Source organism: Mustela nivalis (assembly GCF_964662115.1).
Source record: "Mustela nivalis genome assembly, chromosome: 19".
Taxonomy (NCBI): domain Eukaryota; kingdom Metazoa; phylum Chordata; class Mammalia; order Carnivora; family Mustelidae; genus Mustela; species Mustela nivalis.
The window spans coordinates 38,553,330-38,569,940 of NC_139038.1; the positions used below are offsets into that span (position 1 = coordinate 38,553,330).

Sequence of the window (16,611 nt, forward strand, 5' to 3'; positions counted from 1 at the left end):
CCCCGCGTGGCCGAGTGGGAACACGTGTGGCTGCGAGCTCTGGGTCCCGCGCCCTGGGTGACCCTAGACAAGGGCACCGATTCCCCTCCTCAGAGTCTTGGACGCCCGGGCCACTGGCTCCTGCAGCGAAGGGGCGATGCCCAGAACAGAGTGGGTGTGCTACCAGAAAACTCCAAATTTAAAGTCGGTGCGTCCACGGAAGAGTCTTCGAATGCTCATAATACCGATCCCGGGCCCACCACCGAGCCCTGGACTGCCCAGGGCAGGCTTCCTGGCCCCACCCAGGCCTGCCCTTGCCACCGGTTGCCGATTCTTTAGCTCGCACTTGGGCCTTGAAGCCCTGTCCACCTGGGCTGCCTGTCTAGGGATGAAGCCTTCACCTCAGGGACTCTAGGGGCTGCCCAGGGATCCCACAGCCTTGCATGGGAACATGCTGGCCTCTCTGTGGGGACACCTCAGAGTCTAAGAGGGAGGAGCCCAGATTTCCTGTCACCTGCAGGTGACCCCAAGGCACAGGATGGGCTCCACTGCTTGCCCTACATCAGCGAACCTGATATTGTGCGTTATGGCCACGGGGATAGGGCGCGGTTGCTGTCTAAGCGCTGGTGGAGGGCCCCAGGACGGCAGAGCTGAAGCCTCTGGGCTTGGCTTGTGCCCTTGTCTCCTGTCCTGTGGCCGGCCTCCCTTGGCTCTGTCACCTGCGGGGGAACATCCTTACCTGCTCGTCTGCAGTGGCCTCCCCTTGAGGTCCTGCCCTCCATCTGGGGTCCGCACTCCACACTCTGCAGCAGGAGGACTGAGGGAGGCCCAAACGGGGATCGCCTGAGGGTACACATCCATCTTACTGGCCTGTGGGGACCCACTGCAAATGCAAGCAGGAGAAGGGTTGAGGTTGGCAGACCTGGACCCCCGAGAAAACAGGTCCCACCCCTCCCTGCATCCAGTGTACCCCTGGGCACCAGATCTGCTGTGTGCAGAGACAGGAAGCACAAACGGCAAAGGAGGCATCAGGTAAGGTAGCCTCTCCCTGTTCCCCACTAGCCCAGAGGGTCATGGGCTGGTGACCACCAGGCAGGGGGAGTCCCCTGCCAATCCCTGTCATACAGGTCCTAGGCCCCACCCTCAGCTCCACGGGGCTGCAGCGACTGCCCTGGAGATTGGTAGGGCTGGTGGGCCATGCCCATCATGTATGTACAGCTCATGACTCCAACAGGATGGGAAGGGAGGGCAAATCCTGCCAGGCCCGGACTCGGACTGTCTGTGTGTATGCCCTTCCCCACCAGGCAGCATCCAGGTGTAAGCTCATCGGCCCAGCGCAGGCTATGGACACATAGGATGGCACGCAGATGTATTCCACAGCCTCCTGGCCTTCTGGAAAGCCCTTATACTTACCAGCGTGCCATCCAGCCTCCTCTTCCGTTAGTGCTGACCGCAGTGTGTGCCCTCAATGGCTAGGCAGGCCTTGAGCAGGTACGTGGGTGTAGCGTTCAGAGAAAGGGGTGACCGTGGTTGCTTCCTGTGTTCCTTAGTAATGATGAAGCATCTGTTTTGTGCCAGGGGCTTTAGTGGGCAAACACCAAAGAGATGCGACACTCACCACAGCAGAGGGGTGTGTGTGTGTGTGTGTGCGCATCTGGGAAGGAGTCTTTTGAGGAGGCAAAATTCAGCTGAGACCTAAAGCTTCCAACTTCTGGAAGAAGGAGGAAAGACCATTCTCTCAATGGCAAGGAAGTTGGGGGAAGACAACTTGTGCAAAGGCCCTGAGGCAGCAGAGAGCATAGGGTATCTGAGAAAGAGTGAAGCTACAGTGATTTAAAACTTGAGGGACAGCTCTTTGAACTTCCTCTCGGTCCACCTCCTGGCTGTTCCTTCCTGCCCCCACCCCCCCCCAACTTCACCCGGTGGCTTTTGCAGTCTCAGGGATATGATCCAATAGGCCAGGTGTAAACCATATCCCTGCCCCTGGGGCCTAGGAATGCCGATGGAGATGAGGATTCTAGACCTACACCCTCGGCAGGGCCCCAAGGGCACCTGTGAAGAAGGGTGTACAGGCTGGCAAACACCCCTGTGCCAATGAGCCCGGGCTGGTCCAGGCCCGGACGGTTCCAGGGAGACCTTTTCCAGGCAGAAGACCCCCAGTCCTCCCACCTGTTGGCTTCTAGGGAAGCTCAGAAAGCCCTTGCCCACATGTGTGCACCTGTGTGCATACACATACATGTGTGAGCACATGTGCATGCTCCCGGGTGTGTGTGTGTGTGTGTGCATGTGTGTGCCCTTATGTGTGCGTGTGCACGTACCCCGTGTGTGCCCGAGTAAATGTGTGGGCATGCCTATGTGTGTGTGCCACTATGTGTACATGTGTGTGCTCATGTGCACGTGTGTGTGTGTGTGTGTGTGTGTGGTGGGCCCTGGGGAGGCTGAGTGGGAAGGAAGGGCTGCCCACCATGGAAATGGGCCTTGTACTCTAACTGCTCACAGTGCCCTGATGTCTCTGCCCACCCCCTGCCCAGCCCAGATCTTGGACAGCCTGGGAGGCTGTGTCCTTGGTGTGTACGGTCTTTCAGAGAAAGGCACTGTGGGGGGGGGGCTCTTGAGCCCCAGGGACGGCATGTCCCCTGTGTGTCTGCAGTTGTGACCTGGGCCTCTCTGTGAGCCAGCCCAAGGCAGTTGGCATCACATCCTGGGACCCCCGGCTCAGTCTCAAAGATTAATTGGTGCTTTTAATTACTGGCTGGTCTGCAGAAACCGAAAGTCTCAGACACAGATGAGCAGTCAGCCCCAAACAGCGGCTCCATAAAGACAGCCTCGTCCTGCCCCACTGGGTCTCCAGAGAGGCGAGGGGACTCCCAGGGGCGCCAGGAGTCCAGTGTCCCTCAGTAACAGACCATCAGGGCTCTGGGCCAAGCTTTTTGTTCAAACACCCCGACTTAGTTTGCCAGCTGGCGTGAAAGTTCTGGTTTGGGTCAAAGCCCTCCCCTTGGTTGGGCTGATGTCCACTTGGGAGCTGGCTGTGTCTGTTCCTGGGCCTTCTCTGTTCTGCGTGTGGAGGACACTAGAAGGAAGATCCCGCCCGGATTCTGCTCCCTCCGCCACAGACCTTGGTGCTGCGGGCCAGCGTGTGCGGGTTGCTGAGCGGCTCGCTCCAGAGGGGGGCTCCTGCTCAAGCCAGTGTATCTTCAGGACCTCGCCCAGCCTTTAGGTAGGGATGGCCGCAGCTCTTGTCTGCACCTTGTCACCAGCCCTGAAGCCTCCTGGGAGGAAAGCCACCCTGCCCAGGGATGACTGCTGATGGCCCAGTGGGACCCTCTCTGTGGCCATTCTTGGAAAATGTTTGGGGAGAGGGCGATGCTGAACCCAGAGGGCTGAGCCCCAGTGAACACGGCCTGTCCAGTGACATGTGCTACACAGATGTGTTGAGAACAGCTGCGGTCTCTGCCCAGGCCTCCGGTCACCCCCTGCTGGTAGCGACACCCTTCACCACCAGCCCCAGCCTCCAGCTGTGCCTATCCATCTCTCCTCCCCCTGGCCTGGGCCTGGGGGGCTGACTCCACTAGTGACATTCAGGTTTTGGTGTGTGTCTTTGACGGGAGGCAGACGCTGCTTCTGTAGCAAAAAAAAAAAAAAAAAAAAAAAAAAAAACCGTCCTCAGGCAGGGTCCCAGGGGTCTCCGAATACAGCCTTCCTTGGACACCAGGTGTCCAGGCCAGGTGCCAGCAATATCATCGATGGGGGAAACCAAGTCCGCTGAGGTGTTAGAGACCTGGGATCTGCCATCCCATGGCAGATCCATGGCATCGACATGGTGCAATACGTTCCCTTCCTTGCCTGAGCACATGGGCTTTACATAATACAGGATCCTGGGCCTCAGACCCCACCCTCATTCTGGACCCTAGGCTTTCCGGCTACTCTGGGCGCTTGCCCCCTGGACCCCAGTCCCCAGCTCAGGACCCCTGCCCTTCACCAGCAGCTGGGTCCTTGTCCCTGTGCACCAAGCTCCTCTGCGTTCTGATCACTGGGCTCCTCTGAGAGGCAATGGGGCTTGGAGAGGCTTTCCCAGCCCCCTTGCCGGAGGGGAGCCAGCACTTCGGAAGAGAACCCTCAGTCCAGAAAACTGGATTCCGAGCCCAGATAGGCTCCGGGAGCTGTGCTTGTCCTCCCGAACTCAACTTTCAGATTTAAACGAGGCTTCCTGTTGAAGATAGACGTGGGAAGCCCCCGGGAATGGAGCCCCACATCTGTTACGATCGAGAAAGGCAGACGTTAGCTTGAAATAAAAGTCTCGGAGAGAAAAATCCTCTTTCGGAGTGAGGGGCCCGGGCTGGCTCTGACCCCACGGAAGGTTCCAGAGACAGGGCAGTACCAAAGACAAATTAAAACACACCCTGTCAAAAGATTTCCTCTGTCTCCCAAAGATTTATTTTTCGGAACTTGGCGAAGGAGGCTTGAATTAAGACCCCCTCAGGCGGGAGCCTTGTGCATAAGGGAAGAAAGCTGAGAGTTCTTGGGAGCCCATCAGGAAGGCTCAGAGCGACAGTGGCCACCTGCCCCTGCCTCCCGCCCTCAGGGTGTGGAAAGGGGCATGAGGGAGTTGCAGGGGTCCCCTGAGAAGGCACTAAAGTTCTGCAAAAGAGGGTGTCGAGGTCACGGGAATGTGACGCCTCTGTCCCCTGTGGCCCTTTGACTTTGGGTGAGTCCGGGCTTACTCTGGGCAGCAGGGGGGTCCGGAATGCCCGTCTGTTCCATGGGCTCGCCGTGGGGCCTATGTGAACTGGCGGATGCCGGCTGCTGGGCATCCAGGAGACCCCACCTGATGCTTGTCGCTTGTCAGTCCCAGTAGCAACTTCCAGAGCCTGTCTGCACTGCTGGGGCTGTCTCCACCTTCGCGGAGAATACCTCATAGGAGTGCCACCTGTTCTCTTCAGAAGCGAGTCGTCTGCTAGAATCAGGGGCAGAAATCCTCCAGACGTGAGGCATAGTCCTAGAGGGTGGGGGGCACAAGCTCTGCAAGCCCATGAAATAAGGAGTTTGGGTCAAATCAGGGGTCTTGGGTGCCGATGCCATCTGGAGCCTGGTCAGGAGGGGAGTGTGGAGCCGCTATGGGCCAGGCTGTACGGCCTCCAGAGAGAGGCCCCAGCCTGCCCCGTGTCCAGCTGCCCCCAGACCTCAGCCAACTGCAGACGCACAGCCTGAGCCCAGCTCGGAGGGTAGCAGCGCGGCCGGCACCATGATTTTTGGTTTGAAGTCTGTTTGTTACACAGTATTGTTGTGGTGACTGGTAACTGACACAGATCTGCAAGTAGAATTCAGCCCGCAGTCCTCCTGTTTGTGACCCCTGGCCTGGGCAGTTTCCAAATCTTCGTCCGGGACAGAGCCTGACTCCAAGAGAAACACTTCAGAGCACGTATTCTTGTCCCATCTGGCTCAACAGCCACGGATGGTAACAGCACGCTGACTTTCTGCTTTCGTCTCTGCCTTGCGGTCGTGGCTTACCGGCCTTGCCTGGCCGCACAGAACCACATCTCCTTCTGGGGTGGAGGCACGGGAAGAGAGGCGAGGGTGCCAGGAGAGGGACGGGTGAGCCAAGCAGAACAGCCGTCCGTGAGTCACAGTTCCCGCAAACCAGCAAATGGCCCAGCACCTGCTCACCCACCCCCACCGGCACCTGCCAGCCTTACCCAGGGTCTTGGCCACTGGACAGTCAGGGGGGGACCAGCCCAAACTGACCACCCCCCCAGAAGAAAGTGACAGATGTTAGTGCCCGTGGGTTCTGTCCCCCCATCAACAGATGTCAAGACATGAAAAATTGGGGTAAATGAAGGGAGGGCGATTAGGTCGGGCCCAAGCTGGGGTCTTGTGGGTGCCAGAGACAGCTGCAGACACACGGCAGGAACAATTGCCCTGAGGCAGAGGGGGCTGCCAAGCCAGGGTGCCTGGGGACAGTTGGACGAGGTGCTGACACGGGGCTCATTCCTCCGTGAAGCCCTCCCGCAGCTGCTGGGAATACCGCCAGCCCGTGGGCCTGTGTGCGCCTCCACTCTGGGACGGCACCCGGGAGCTGTGGATGGCACCCCTGGGATGGGCCCAGGAGTTCTGGCTTGTCTGTGGGTCCGTGTGACACCAGCCCCAGACTGGAGCTAAGGGGTCATCTCGGGGAAGCCTCCCTTTCTCTCCTCTTGTCTTCTTCTGGGCTCTTTCTCGCTCGTTCTGTCCAGGCGGGGCTCTGCACCTGTCCCTTGGGAACCAGGCTTTTTCCTCCAGCAGTTTTTGGCTTGAAAATGTAGGTTTAGGAGCCCTCCCCCTACCCCAGGGCTCCTGGTATGGGGGAGAGGCCTCTCCAGAGATAACCCCCGCATTCCTGGGGCTTGCAGGCGTGGAAGTGAAGTTCACAGGGCAGAGCATGTAAGCATTTGGAAGTGTGCGCTGGGTAGGCTTTCGGCGGGCTCCCCGTGCTGCGCAGCCATCACCTCTGTCTGGCTCTGGAGTACTTTCGTCACTCCCCGACCCCCAGCCCTAGACAAGCACCGGTCTGCTTTCTGTCTCTGCGGACTGTTTATCCTGGACATGTCATATATGGGGAACAGGACCACACATGACCTGTGCGTCCGCTGCTCCCGCTGGGCTTGACATGCAGCAGGTGTCAATATTTCTCTCTGCTCTCCGGCTCAGTAATAGACCAGCACACTTCTGATTAAATCGGCGTGGAAACAGACCATCCCTGAGCCGCTGGCCGGCCTCTCCTCAGGGCAAGCCCTGCTCTGTCAGGTTTGCTCCCTTGTGCGTTCTAGACCCTCAGACTCGCTGGATCTCTGCAGTCAGCAACCAGGAAGGCAGGTCCCAGAGGAAACAGAAGGACATGAGCTCCCCGCCATCCTCTCCGATGGCCTCGCCCACCCTGGGTAAACCCGGAGAGGGAGCCTGGAGCCCAGCAAGCTGGATGCTGGACAAGGCCCCTTTTCTGCTCTACACAATGCCCCATTGTGCCCTTCTCTGGGGAGAACAATGCAACTCGGGCCAGGGGAAGCCGAGGACAAAGGGCCCTTTATGAGGACTGTCCCCACCTGAAAAGCAGCACCCTGGGTCACACCTGATGGCAGAGCTGTCCTTCCTTGCCTTCTGTCCCTTGAGCACCTCCTGCATCCGGGGGAAGGCATGGAAGCTCAAGTGGGCTTGGGCTGAGGGGCGCCAAATTCTCCCTGCTCTCCCCCAGACAGCTGTGCTAACCCATCCCAAACAGCACCCGGACCCGGCAGGGGAAGTGCAGATCGTAGCTTTGAAGGAAAGACCTGGAAGGACAGACAGGGACTAACTGTTCCCCAGACCCCCAGGGCTGGGAGCCCTTGGGCACATGGTTTCCTGCTGGGGGCTCACAAAAATGCAGAAAATGTTTGCCCCCCCACCCCCCCGCTGATCTTTTACATGCCCCACTTTGCAGTTGGGCTCTGAAGGGAGACCTTTCCACTGCAAAAAAGGGGGGAAGGCACTGCTTAAAAACTCACACTGTAAGATGCACGTGTTATCACTTCAGCAGTGCAGGTGGGGGACAGCCAGAAGTTGCTGATCTGTCCTAGATTTGGGGGAGTCTATGTCCAAAGCCAGTCCCTGCCCTCACAGAGCTCACATGGCAGGTAGTAAAGATATAATCAAACAAGACTGATCATTTGGCCACACAAGTATACATAATTTATACATCAAAACACTCAGAACAAGATGTCAAAACAAAACACCCAGGACAAACATTTGCAATGTACACACAAGAACAGGATCTTTAAAATGTAAAGAGTTGTGAAGAATAAGGAAAACCCACACTTGCGTCAGCGATGTGCTTCCAAGCACCTCGCAGTGTGCCCACTGACCACTAAGGGTCTAATACCTACGCCGTCTCGCACGCCCTGTGTTCTTCTAAGGAGTGCCTGTGAGCACATGGCACGCTTCTCCTGAGCGGTGCCTGGGCCGCTCTGTGCTCAGAACGTGGAGTTGCTGGTGTTCTCACCAGGTTTCTGCTTGGGACATTGGTCGGTAAGTTCTTTCCTCTGAATCCTCACGGCGCCACTTTCCCCAGGGGGCTGGCGGTGCCACCCTGAGAGCCTGTAGGGGTGCTGCCTAGTGCAGCTTTGCTGCCCTGAGCTGAAGGATCTGGCTGGATTTCAGGACCCAGCCGCTGACTGTGCTCTCCCTGCTAGCTGGGTAACTGTCACCCCAACATCCTCCCAGGACAGGAGACATGAGGGCATGGGAAGGGCACCTGTAGACCCCTGGCCACACACGCTGAGCTGTCAGTGGCTGCCTCCAAGCCTTCCTCTCCTGGAATGCAACTCCATACACCGCAGGGGCACGCAGAGGGAGTGCAGCACCCACAAGGGTCCTCTGCTGCCCACGCGGACGCTGACCAGGCCCACTCCGGTCATGTCCAGACACAAGCTTTCCAACAGTCATAGAGAGAGGGTCCAGGAGGGCAGCCGCGTGGGTGAGAAAGTGCACCGGGAGCTTCTGCAACACTGGCTGATAAAAGCGCCAACCAGGGAATGAGTCCGCCGTTTTACAGATGGGAGTACACGCTGGTCCTCCCAGGTACACCCAGTCTTGCCCTCACTGCTGCAGCACGCCCGGCGGCCTGCGGGGGGCGCGCGCGCGCCTGGAGCCGGAGCGCGCTCCCCGCCCATGGGCGTGGCCATCCCGGGCGGGAGCGGCCTCCCTTTTTGGGCGGGGTGTCCGGGCGCTTGGCGCCTCACGCGCATGCGCACTGGCGGCCCCGCGATGGCGGCCCCCGAGGAGTCCCTGAGGAGGCGGAAAGCCGGGAATGCTGGCGCCGAGCCTGGGTCTCCGCCGGGACGGGGGCCGGGGCGCGAGCCCTCGGGCTGTAATGCCCGTCTCCGAGCGGGCACTTTCTGGCTGACCAGGATCGTGCTCCTGAGGGCCCTCGCTTTCGTTTACTGTGAGTCCGCGGGGCCCAGGGCTCCCGTCACTGTGGCCCCCGCACGCGCCCTCGTCCCCCAGACCGTCCCCGACGCCGGGACAGCCCCTCGCCCAAGACAACGCTTTCCTCGCACTCTTCGCCCCCCGCCCCGGTCCCATCCGTCTCCCCCTTTCCCGGGGCACCTCCACAGCGCCCCCGACGCCCCTCCCCTTGCACGTGCCTCTCTCCTCCCCTCAGGGCGCCCCTCCCTCCGGGCGTCCCTTCCCCCCAGGGCGCTCCCCCGACGCCCCTCCCCCGGCACGAGCCCCGCCCCTCCAGGGCCCCCTTACCCGGACTCTCCCCCCCGAGGGCGCTCCCCCGGACGCCCTCCCCCGACGTGCCCCTACTCCCCAGGGCGCTCCTCACCTCTCCCCACAGGAAGCTTATCACCCCACTCCACGCCCCTCTCCTCGGGACGCACCCCCTCCCCCGCAGACGCGCCCCCCCTCCAGGGCCCCCTTTCCCTGGGACGCCTCTCCCCCTTGGGCGATCCTCCCCACAGGACGCTCTCTCTCGACAACGTGCATCCCCGGGTCTCTCCCCCCATCGCTTCCCCGCCACTTCCCCAGTGCTCCTCCCTCCACTCGTGCCCCTCCCCTGCACGACGCCCCTCCTCCGGGAAACACACCCCTCTTCCCTCAAAGCTCCCTTCTGGATCGCTCCCCCCCCCCCAAAAAAAAACGCTCCCTGGCAGACAGGGCGACCCACAAGCGCTACCCCCTCCCCCATGCTCCCCCCACCCAGGCTTCTGGGTGCCCCTCTCCCTGGATGCAACACCCCTCCCACAGGCTCCCCTTCAGCCTTCAGACAGGTGCACCGCAGAGCCCCTGCTCCCTGCGCGGTCGTGCCCCCTTAGTCTGGAGCGTTGAGTTTGAGGTGAAGGTGCTCAAGGGCGACAGCACCTGCCCCCACTTGAGCACTTCCCCGGGCTTCCGCGTTCGGCCGGGGCGTGCGTGGGTGGGGGCCTCCGAGCCTCTGTCCCTAGAGCCTTGTCTGTTAGCTCCCTGTGCCCCCGACTCAGCAGCGGCACCTAGGCTGTGGGCAGCCCCTTGCACAACCCGGGAGCCTGTGGAGGCTGGCCTGGCCCCAAGCTTCACCGCTGTTCTGGAAGCTTCTGAGCAGGCTTCTCGTTCCATGTTAGGTTAAGCTTGAGCCTCAGCCCTCCTTTGACCGGCCAGGAGCTGCTGGGCCCTCCACAGTGCAGAGCCCGCAGCAGCCCTGGCCCCAGAGGGTGAAGCCTGTGGGTGCTGAACCCACCTCCCCGCCCCAGCCCTGCATCCACAAGGGCGCAGGAGCCCTGAGCCTTCCAGCGGTGGAGCTCAAGCTCAGGTTCTCCAGCCGACCTGGGGAGCAGACTGAGAGACCCCAGCCCCGGTGGTCTCTGCTCCGGGATCCAGAGGGTGCTGGTCCCTGGCATTGCCGGCCTCCACCGCATGGGGGTCACCGAACATCTCAGCTTCGTTTCTCAGCTCTTTCATCCCCCGAGGAAGCAGCACTGTCCTTACAGAATCACGGAACTGTGGGCTGCGCCCTAGGAGGGCGCCGGGCTTTTGCGTCTCCTGGTGCACAGGGGAGACCCGGCTTTCCAGAGCGATTCCGTGGCTTTCCGCAATGTCTCCCTCTCTTTTGTTACCGTAAACATAGTTTTCGCCAGCGCTGCCTTGTGCTCCACACTGTGACATAGTCGTTGGGAGTGTTTGAGCTGTCACTTAGCAAGAGATGGAGTGAGACAGAGGTCCCCGAGGAGGCTTCAGAGACTGTTACCAGGGGAGCCCGGAGCTGGCCCGCGGCACCGCCTGCTAACGCCAGCCCCGGCTTCCCTGGGAGCAGGGCTGCCTTTGATCTCTGCGGCTTCTCTGTTCCAGTCCTGAAGAGATTGTTCTGAGCTGCTGGGTCGTGGACAATTTAAGCCCTGTGCTGAGCACAGAACCACTTGCTTTGAGACATGCATTTTTCCCTCTTTTCTCTACATTTGGGGTAGAATCAGTGTTTTTCAGCTGTATGAAGGAACTTGTTTCCCATTTCCAGGGATGAAGTTCTCTGACAGATGACCCTGGGCAAGTGGCCATGCATCTTGCATTGGTCCCTTTCTGGAAAGTTCTGGATCTTTCTGGTAGCCTGAACTACCTCAGAGTTTCTGAAGTCCCAGTGTTTTCCATGATGCCATGGGGGCCGCCTGCACATTTCACTTGATGTGGAATTTTATAGTTGTCCCTGTGGACTCCTGACCCCACCCCAAGGCTGCATAATGAACCCCTGCCCTGCGCTTCATTCTCTGCACGTTTAAGAGAGTTTTTGCAGTCCTGTCTTGAGTGTCCCTGTTCCTCCACTCGTGAGCCTGCGGCTGGGACGGGTTCTTCCTCACACTTCTGTCCTCCATCTTCTAGCGGCATCTCGTGCTTCAGAAAATTTCCTTGACTTCTTGCATAATCTTTATCAGTACTCTTTGTCCCCATGGGATACTTTCCCATCTGTGTCCCCCTTTCCTCCCCGCCCCCCCCCACCAGCTGTTTGGTGCGGACACTCAGGACACAGACCGCCTGCCCGAGAGGCCCTGACTCCCTCTGGGTTGTAGTCGCAGTTCTTCAGCTCTCACATTGCCGTCTTTTTGTCTTTTATTCTTTTAGTCTCTCTTTTTCTGGGATTTGTCCCCAAACAACTTTTTAAGAAAGAACTTGAAGCTGGACTTTCTCTGGTCTTCTTGCACCCAGGGGTCTTATGAATCTGCCTGGGTCTTCCGTTCTCAGTCGGAGCAGGTTTCTCAGAGCTTCTGGGGCTGATGATAAGTCTTCATGCAGCCGGACCCCTACTCGCTCTTCTCCGGACGCCTAAGTAGAAGCGTTTTCCTTTTCCTTTTTCTTTTACTTTTTTTGAAGATTTTATTTATTTACTTGAGAGAGAGGCAGCAGGAGTTGGGGGAGGGGCAGAGGGAGAAGCAGTCTCCCCACTGAGGAGGAAGCCCAGTGCTGGGCTCCTCCCGGGATCATGACCTGATCGGAAGGTAGATGCTTAGCCAGCTGAGCCACCCAGATGCCCCAACACTTTCATTTTTCTGCTGACACACTCTTGACACCAAATGTGGGTTTTTTTCCCTCACAAGCAGTTCTGACGCTATCTGTCCGGCATGAGTGCAGCTGCCGCCTGGCCCCACAAGACCGCCCCCACGTCCAGGCTGTCACCAGCTGTAAGTCAGGGTTCCAGACCCCCTTGTCCAGCCTTAATTTGTTAGAATGGCTCACAGAACTCAGGGAAACACCTTACTCCAGTTACCGGTTCATCGTCAAGGACAGGACCCGGGAACAGCAGAAGGAAGACACCCACAGGGCAGGCGGGTGTGTGGAAGGAGCACGGGGCTTCCAGGCCCTGCCCCCTGCCCAGGGGCCACCCGCCCCCTGCTGGCACCCCCATGTGCCCAGAGACTCCCGCACCCCTTCATTTTGGTTTCTTAGGGGAGCTCAGGGCTGATGGGCTCATCGTCTGTGGGTGATGGGCTTGATCTCCAGCCTTCTAATCCCACGTCGGGGCCTTTGGCCACCAGCCCTCAAGCTGCTCAAGTCCCCTAGGTGGTGAGAAGCCAGGTGAGGCGCATCGGGCCTGGTCAGGGGCCCCTGCAGCTGCTCCTCTCGGCCCCGCCGCTCAGCGAACTCCCAGGAGCAGGGACGAGGAGCTCAGAAACGGTTCTGGTTCTTCTCTTCTTCGTAGGTGGCATAGGTGGCGATACTACAGTGACCTGTGTTTACCTCTGGAGGCTTTCAGAGTCACTGCTGCTGTGCCATCTTATTCTGGGTCCTTGTTATTTAATGGCATGTCGACATGAGCGTCCCTTCCTCATTCTTTCTCAGGGCTCCTGCCCTAGTTCTGGACAGCTTCTCTGACCGTGCCCCATCTGCTGCCTCTAGGTCCCTGTGTGTCCGAACACCCCAGTGGGTCCCAGATGTGCCCCATTAGCGGACTTGTCCCCATCAAGCCTCCCAGGTTGGTGGGAGCCTGTCTGAGAAGCCACTTCCCGGAGCTAAATGTGGGCCTGTTGGAGAAGATGGGCCCCTCCCAGGCCCTGTGGACGCTGCTGCGGTGACGGCCCGGTCTGCTGAGTGTCCACGAGTAGTGATGTGGGGGCCTCCAGAGGGGGCTCTGAGCACTGTGGGAGCAGAGACATTAGGGTTTGAAGCTGAGAGCCAGTAAGGAGTTCTTGAGATGTCTTTGGTATAAAAAAGTCATTTAATTAAAGTACGGGCACAGGCGACCTATGGGCAGAAGGAGCCGAGCCGAGGTCATGGGGAGTGGCCCATTACGTACCTTCAAGTCTGGGGAGGGTTGGGGACAGTGTGAGTCTCCCAGGAATTTTGGAAACAAGGTTTTCAAGATCCCAAGGGTGCTAGCTATTGTTATTAAAAGGCCATTCTTACCATTTAGTAAAAACTCAGTTGTGAGACCCCTCAGATGTAAATTTGTGGGCCATGTGCTTGGGGGGTGATTGCTAACATGTATCTTGAGGGGTAGAGAAAAGGGAGTTTCCGAAGGAGTTTTTTTATGTTCAAGTAGACTTACAGGGTTGGGCTAGGACTGCCTTTTGTTCTTAGCAAACTGTCCACATTGGGGCAGTTGAGTCCCTAGAGGAAGGTCACTGCCTGTTCCAGGACCCGTCAGTGGGCTTAGGTAGCCACGGAAATGTGATCATTTCTCGGCTGCCTTTGTTTCCCACGTCACAGAGGACGGGGGCATGTAAGCAGATTGCACATTCCACTTCCCTCTGTTACTGCGGAGTCCCTAGAATCGAATTTCTTTGAAAATCCTGTCTCTGAGTGGTCTCAGGGCTAGTTGTGGCCAGACGCTGATTCTTGGTTTTGCTTTACGTGTGTGTGTGTGTGGCGGCTCTGGCGGCTCTCCTTGTTCAGTCCATGTGCTAGCCCCGACCCGACCGCGGCTGCTCTTCGAGGCGAGTCAGAACTGCACTTTCTAGAAGCAGAAGCTGGTTGACCTCCCCATCAGGGCTCTGCTGTCCCCTCCCTCACTGCCACCCCAGGGACCGGGAAGGGGGCGCTTGCCGCGCAGACAGCAGAGCCCGGGCCTGGTGGGCACTGGACTTTCGGAACTCCTAGCTGCTCCGTGGAAAGTTTGAGGGAAAAATGGAGCCAAAAGAAATCCTGCTTCATTGTATATGGTGGTGACGCTTCCCGCTCCAAGAGCTCGCAGAGGTCAGCCCTTGTCTGTGCTCCGGGCCCTTGGATTTGAACGAGGTGCTCCGGGCCCTTGGATTTGAACAAGGTGCTCTGCTGGCTTTTACAGGGTTCTCTGTGAAGCGCTGCCAGGTTGTTTAAAAACAGGTGCCACTGCCCGCTTCAGAGCTGTCTGCAGCGCACGCCTCCAAAGAGCGAGGCCTGGGCGCTGCCGTGCCCGGGCCAGGGCTTAGCCACACTCGGTAAAACCCCTGCCCAGAATGGCATCTGGGGTGATTCCGTTTCAGTTTTATAGACATTCATCTGAATGAGACAGAAACCTCAATTTTTGGTTTCTAAAGAAAGTATCTGCAGACGTCTTTGGTAATGGATATTTAGGGAATCTGCTCACCTCCCCTAGATCAGCATCTGGGTTACCTCCCACCCCGCACCCCCAGTTTCCTGCCTTCAGGGGCTGGGGTGGGGGTGGGGCAGACTCCTGCCTGCCTGGGGTGGGGTGGCGGGGCGGGGGTGCTAAGGCTTTGGAGGTTCAGTTGGTTGGTTGAGCTTTTGGATGCTATGATATTTTGACATTTTCACTTCTTTTTACTTAGGTATTTCTGTAACAGGAGTGGAAATTTAAATAGGTTTTCTTTCCTGAAATTTTAATCGAAGCTTTGTTCATGGCTTCCTGATAAGATAGGAAATTTCCTAAGCTTCTTGCCTTAGAATCACTTTTTAAAACTAATTGGTGCGGGGCATCTGGGTGGCTCAGTCAGTTGAACAGCTCCCTTTAGCTCTGGTTGTGGTCCTGGGTCCTGGGATCCAGCGGCAGCTGGGGCTCAGCAGGGAGTCTGCTTCTTTGCCTCCCTTCCCCCACTCGTGTATGTGCTTGCTCGCTCTCTGTCAAATAAGTAAAATCTTTTTTTAGGAAGAAATAATGGGTGAGACCAGGGGTCTCTGGCAGCTGAGTCGGTGAAGCGTCCGACTCTTGATCTTGGGATTGTGAGCCCAAGCCTCACGTTGGGCATAAAGATTACTTTAAAAAGAGAGAGAGAGAGAGAGAGAGAGAGAAGTCCTTGAACAGATCGGTTAGACCAGATCTTGTTTTCCTTCCCTGGCAATGGAGTGTGAATCATGGTCATAGGGAGAAAGGACGTGCCTCTCTTCCGTCATCGCTCATCAGGTCCCTGTGTGGGTGAGCCCCACGGCTCTGGAATGGGCCAGGGTATCGTCAGTGAGGAAGGAGACGGGCTGGGCTCCATGTGGGGCAGCCCTGCTGTGGCCTCGAGGGTCAGTGGCATGTGGACTTGATTGGTTCTGCCCGAGGTGGAGGCGGGTGAGGGAGAAGGATGTCTGCGGGTGCTCCACTGCTTTCCCACTGACCCTCTGTGGATGGTGGGGGCTTTCGTCCTCAGGTGACTCCCACCCACTGTCCCTTCCCTTGGCCTCCCGTGGTTACGTGAGGGTCAGGCCTCACTTCTCTATCTCCGCTGCTCTGAGCTTCATATCGTGGGCGTTCAAGACACTTGGAAGAAAAAGACCAACCTATTAAGAAAACCCCAGACTTCATTGGAATTTCTCACAGGTGCCCCTTCTCACCCCGGGGCCCCTCCCGGGGCCACACTGCACTCTGTCGCCGCATCTCCTTGGGCCCTTCTGGTCTGTGGCAGTCTGTAGGACCTCCTTGGCTCTTCGTGAGCTTGGTCATTCTGGGAAGTTCTCGTCCCATATTTGCTCCAATGCCTCCACACTGGGTTTGTCTGGTGTTTCTGGGACAAGACAGGTCACAGAGGCGAGGTGCCTTTGTCGCCGATCGGGTGCCCAAGTCCACACGACTCGCCGCGGGCCTGTATCACCTGGTGAAGGTGTGTTTCCAGATGTCTCCTCCCACCGGTTCCCTGTCCTCTGGAAGCCGGTTACTGGGCCCGGCTCGTGCCCTAGGGGAGGGAGGACTCTGCTCCAGCCCCGGAGGGCATCTCCCCGAATCACTGGGAATCCCTCTGTGAGGAAGGCTCATGTCTGCTCTCCTCGTCTTCACCAGGGGCTCCAGGTTGTGTCCCACACTGTTCCTTACTGTGGCTCCAGACTGTCCGCCTCTGGTCAGCGCTCTGCGCTCCTCTTGCCCCGCCCGGCCCTGCCGTCTCCCTTTCCTTCCTTTGTTGCTCTCCTCACCCGCCTTTGCCATCCCTAACACTGGTGGTTTGTCTGGCATAGTTTCTTCCCCAGGGAGCAGTGTTTGGAGCCCAGATCTGTGTGCCGGGAGTGCCTGCTGTCGCGTGCGGTCACAATCCGTCGGAATGTCTACCGGGGTTAACGTGAATTCACGCTGGCCTCTCCAGTCCCGATCCAGGACACAGGTGCGCCCCTTCCTTCCTCGCTTCTCTGGAACCTCCTTGTGTCCTGCTGGGACCCTTGCCCCACCCCTCGCACGTGCAGACGGCTTCAGACTGCTGCGCTCCCGCCCAAAAAAAAACCAGCCAGACTCCGGGGTTTCTCAGC

General features: G+C 58.4%; 1 protein-coding gene across 8 annotated transcripts in view; it reads left to right on the plus strand.

The window, feature by feature from the left end:
* The first annotated feature begins 8,707 nt into the window (after positions 1–8,707).
* LMF1 (lipase maturation factor 1) overlaps positions 8,708–16,611 on the plus strand; it is an 85,705-nt gene continuing 77,801 nt past the window's right edge. For 5 of the 8 annotated variants that reach the window (XM_082713682.1, XM_082713684.1, XM_082713683.1 and 2 more), the window contains exon 1: positions 8,708–8,932. In XM_082713682.1, coding sequence (XP_082569808.1) covers positions 8,734–8,932 — 199 coding nt within the window. In that variant the 5' untranslated portion in view covers positions 8,708–8,733. The remainder of the gene's footprint in view (positions 8,933–16,611) is intronic. The other 3 variants (XM_082713686.1, XM_082713685.1, XM_082713687.1) reach the window with 3 other exon arrangements.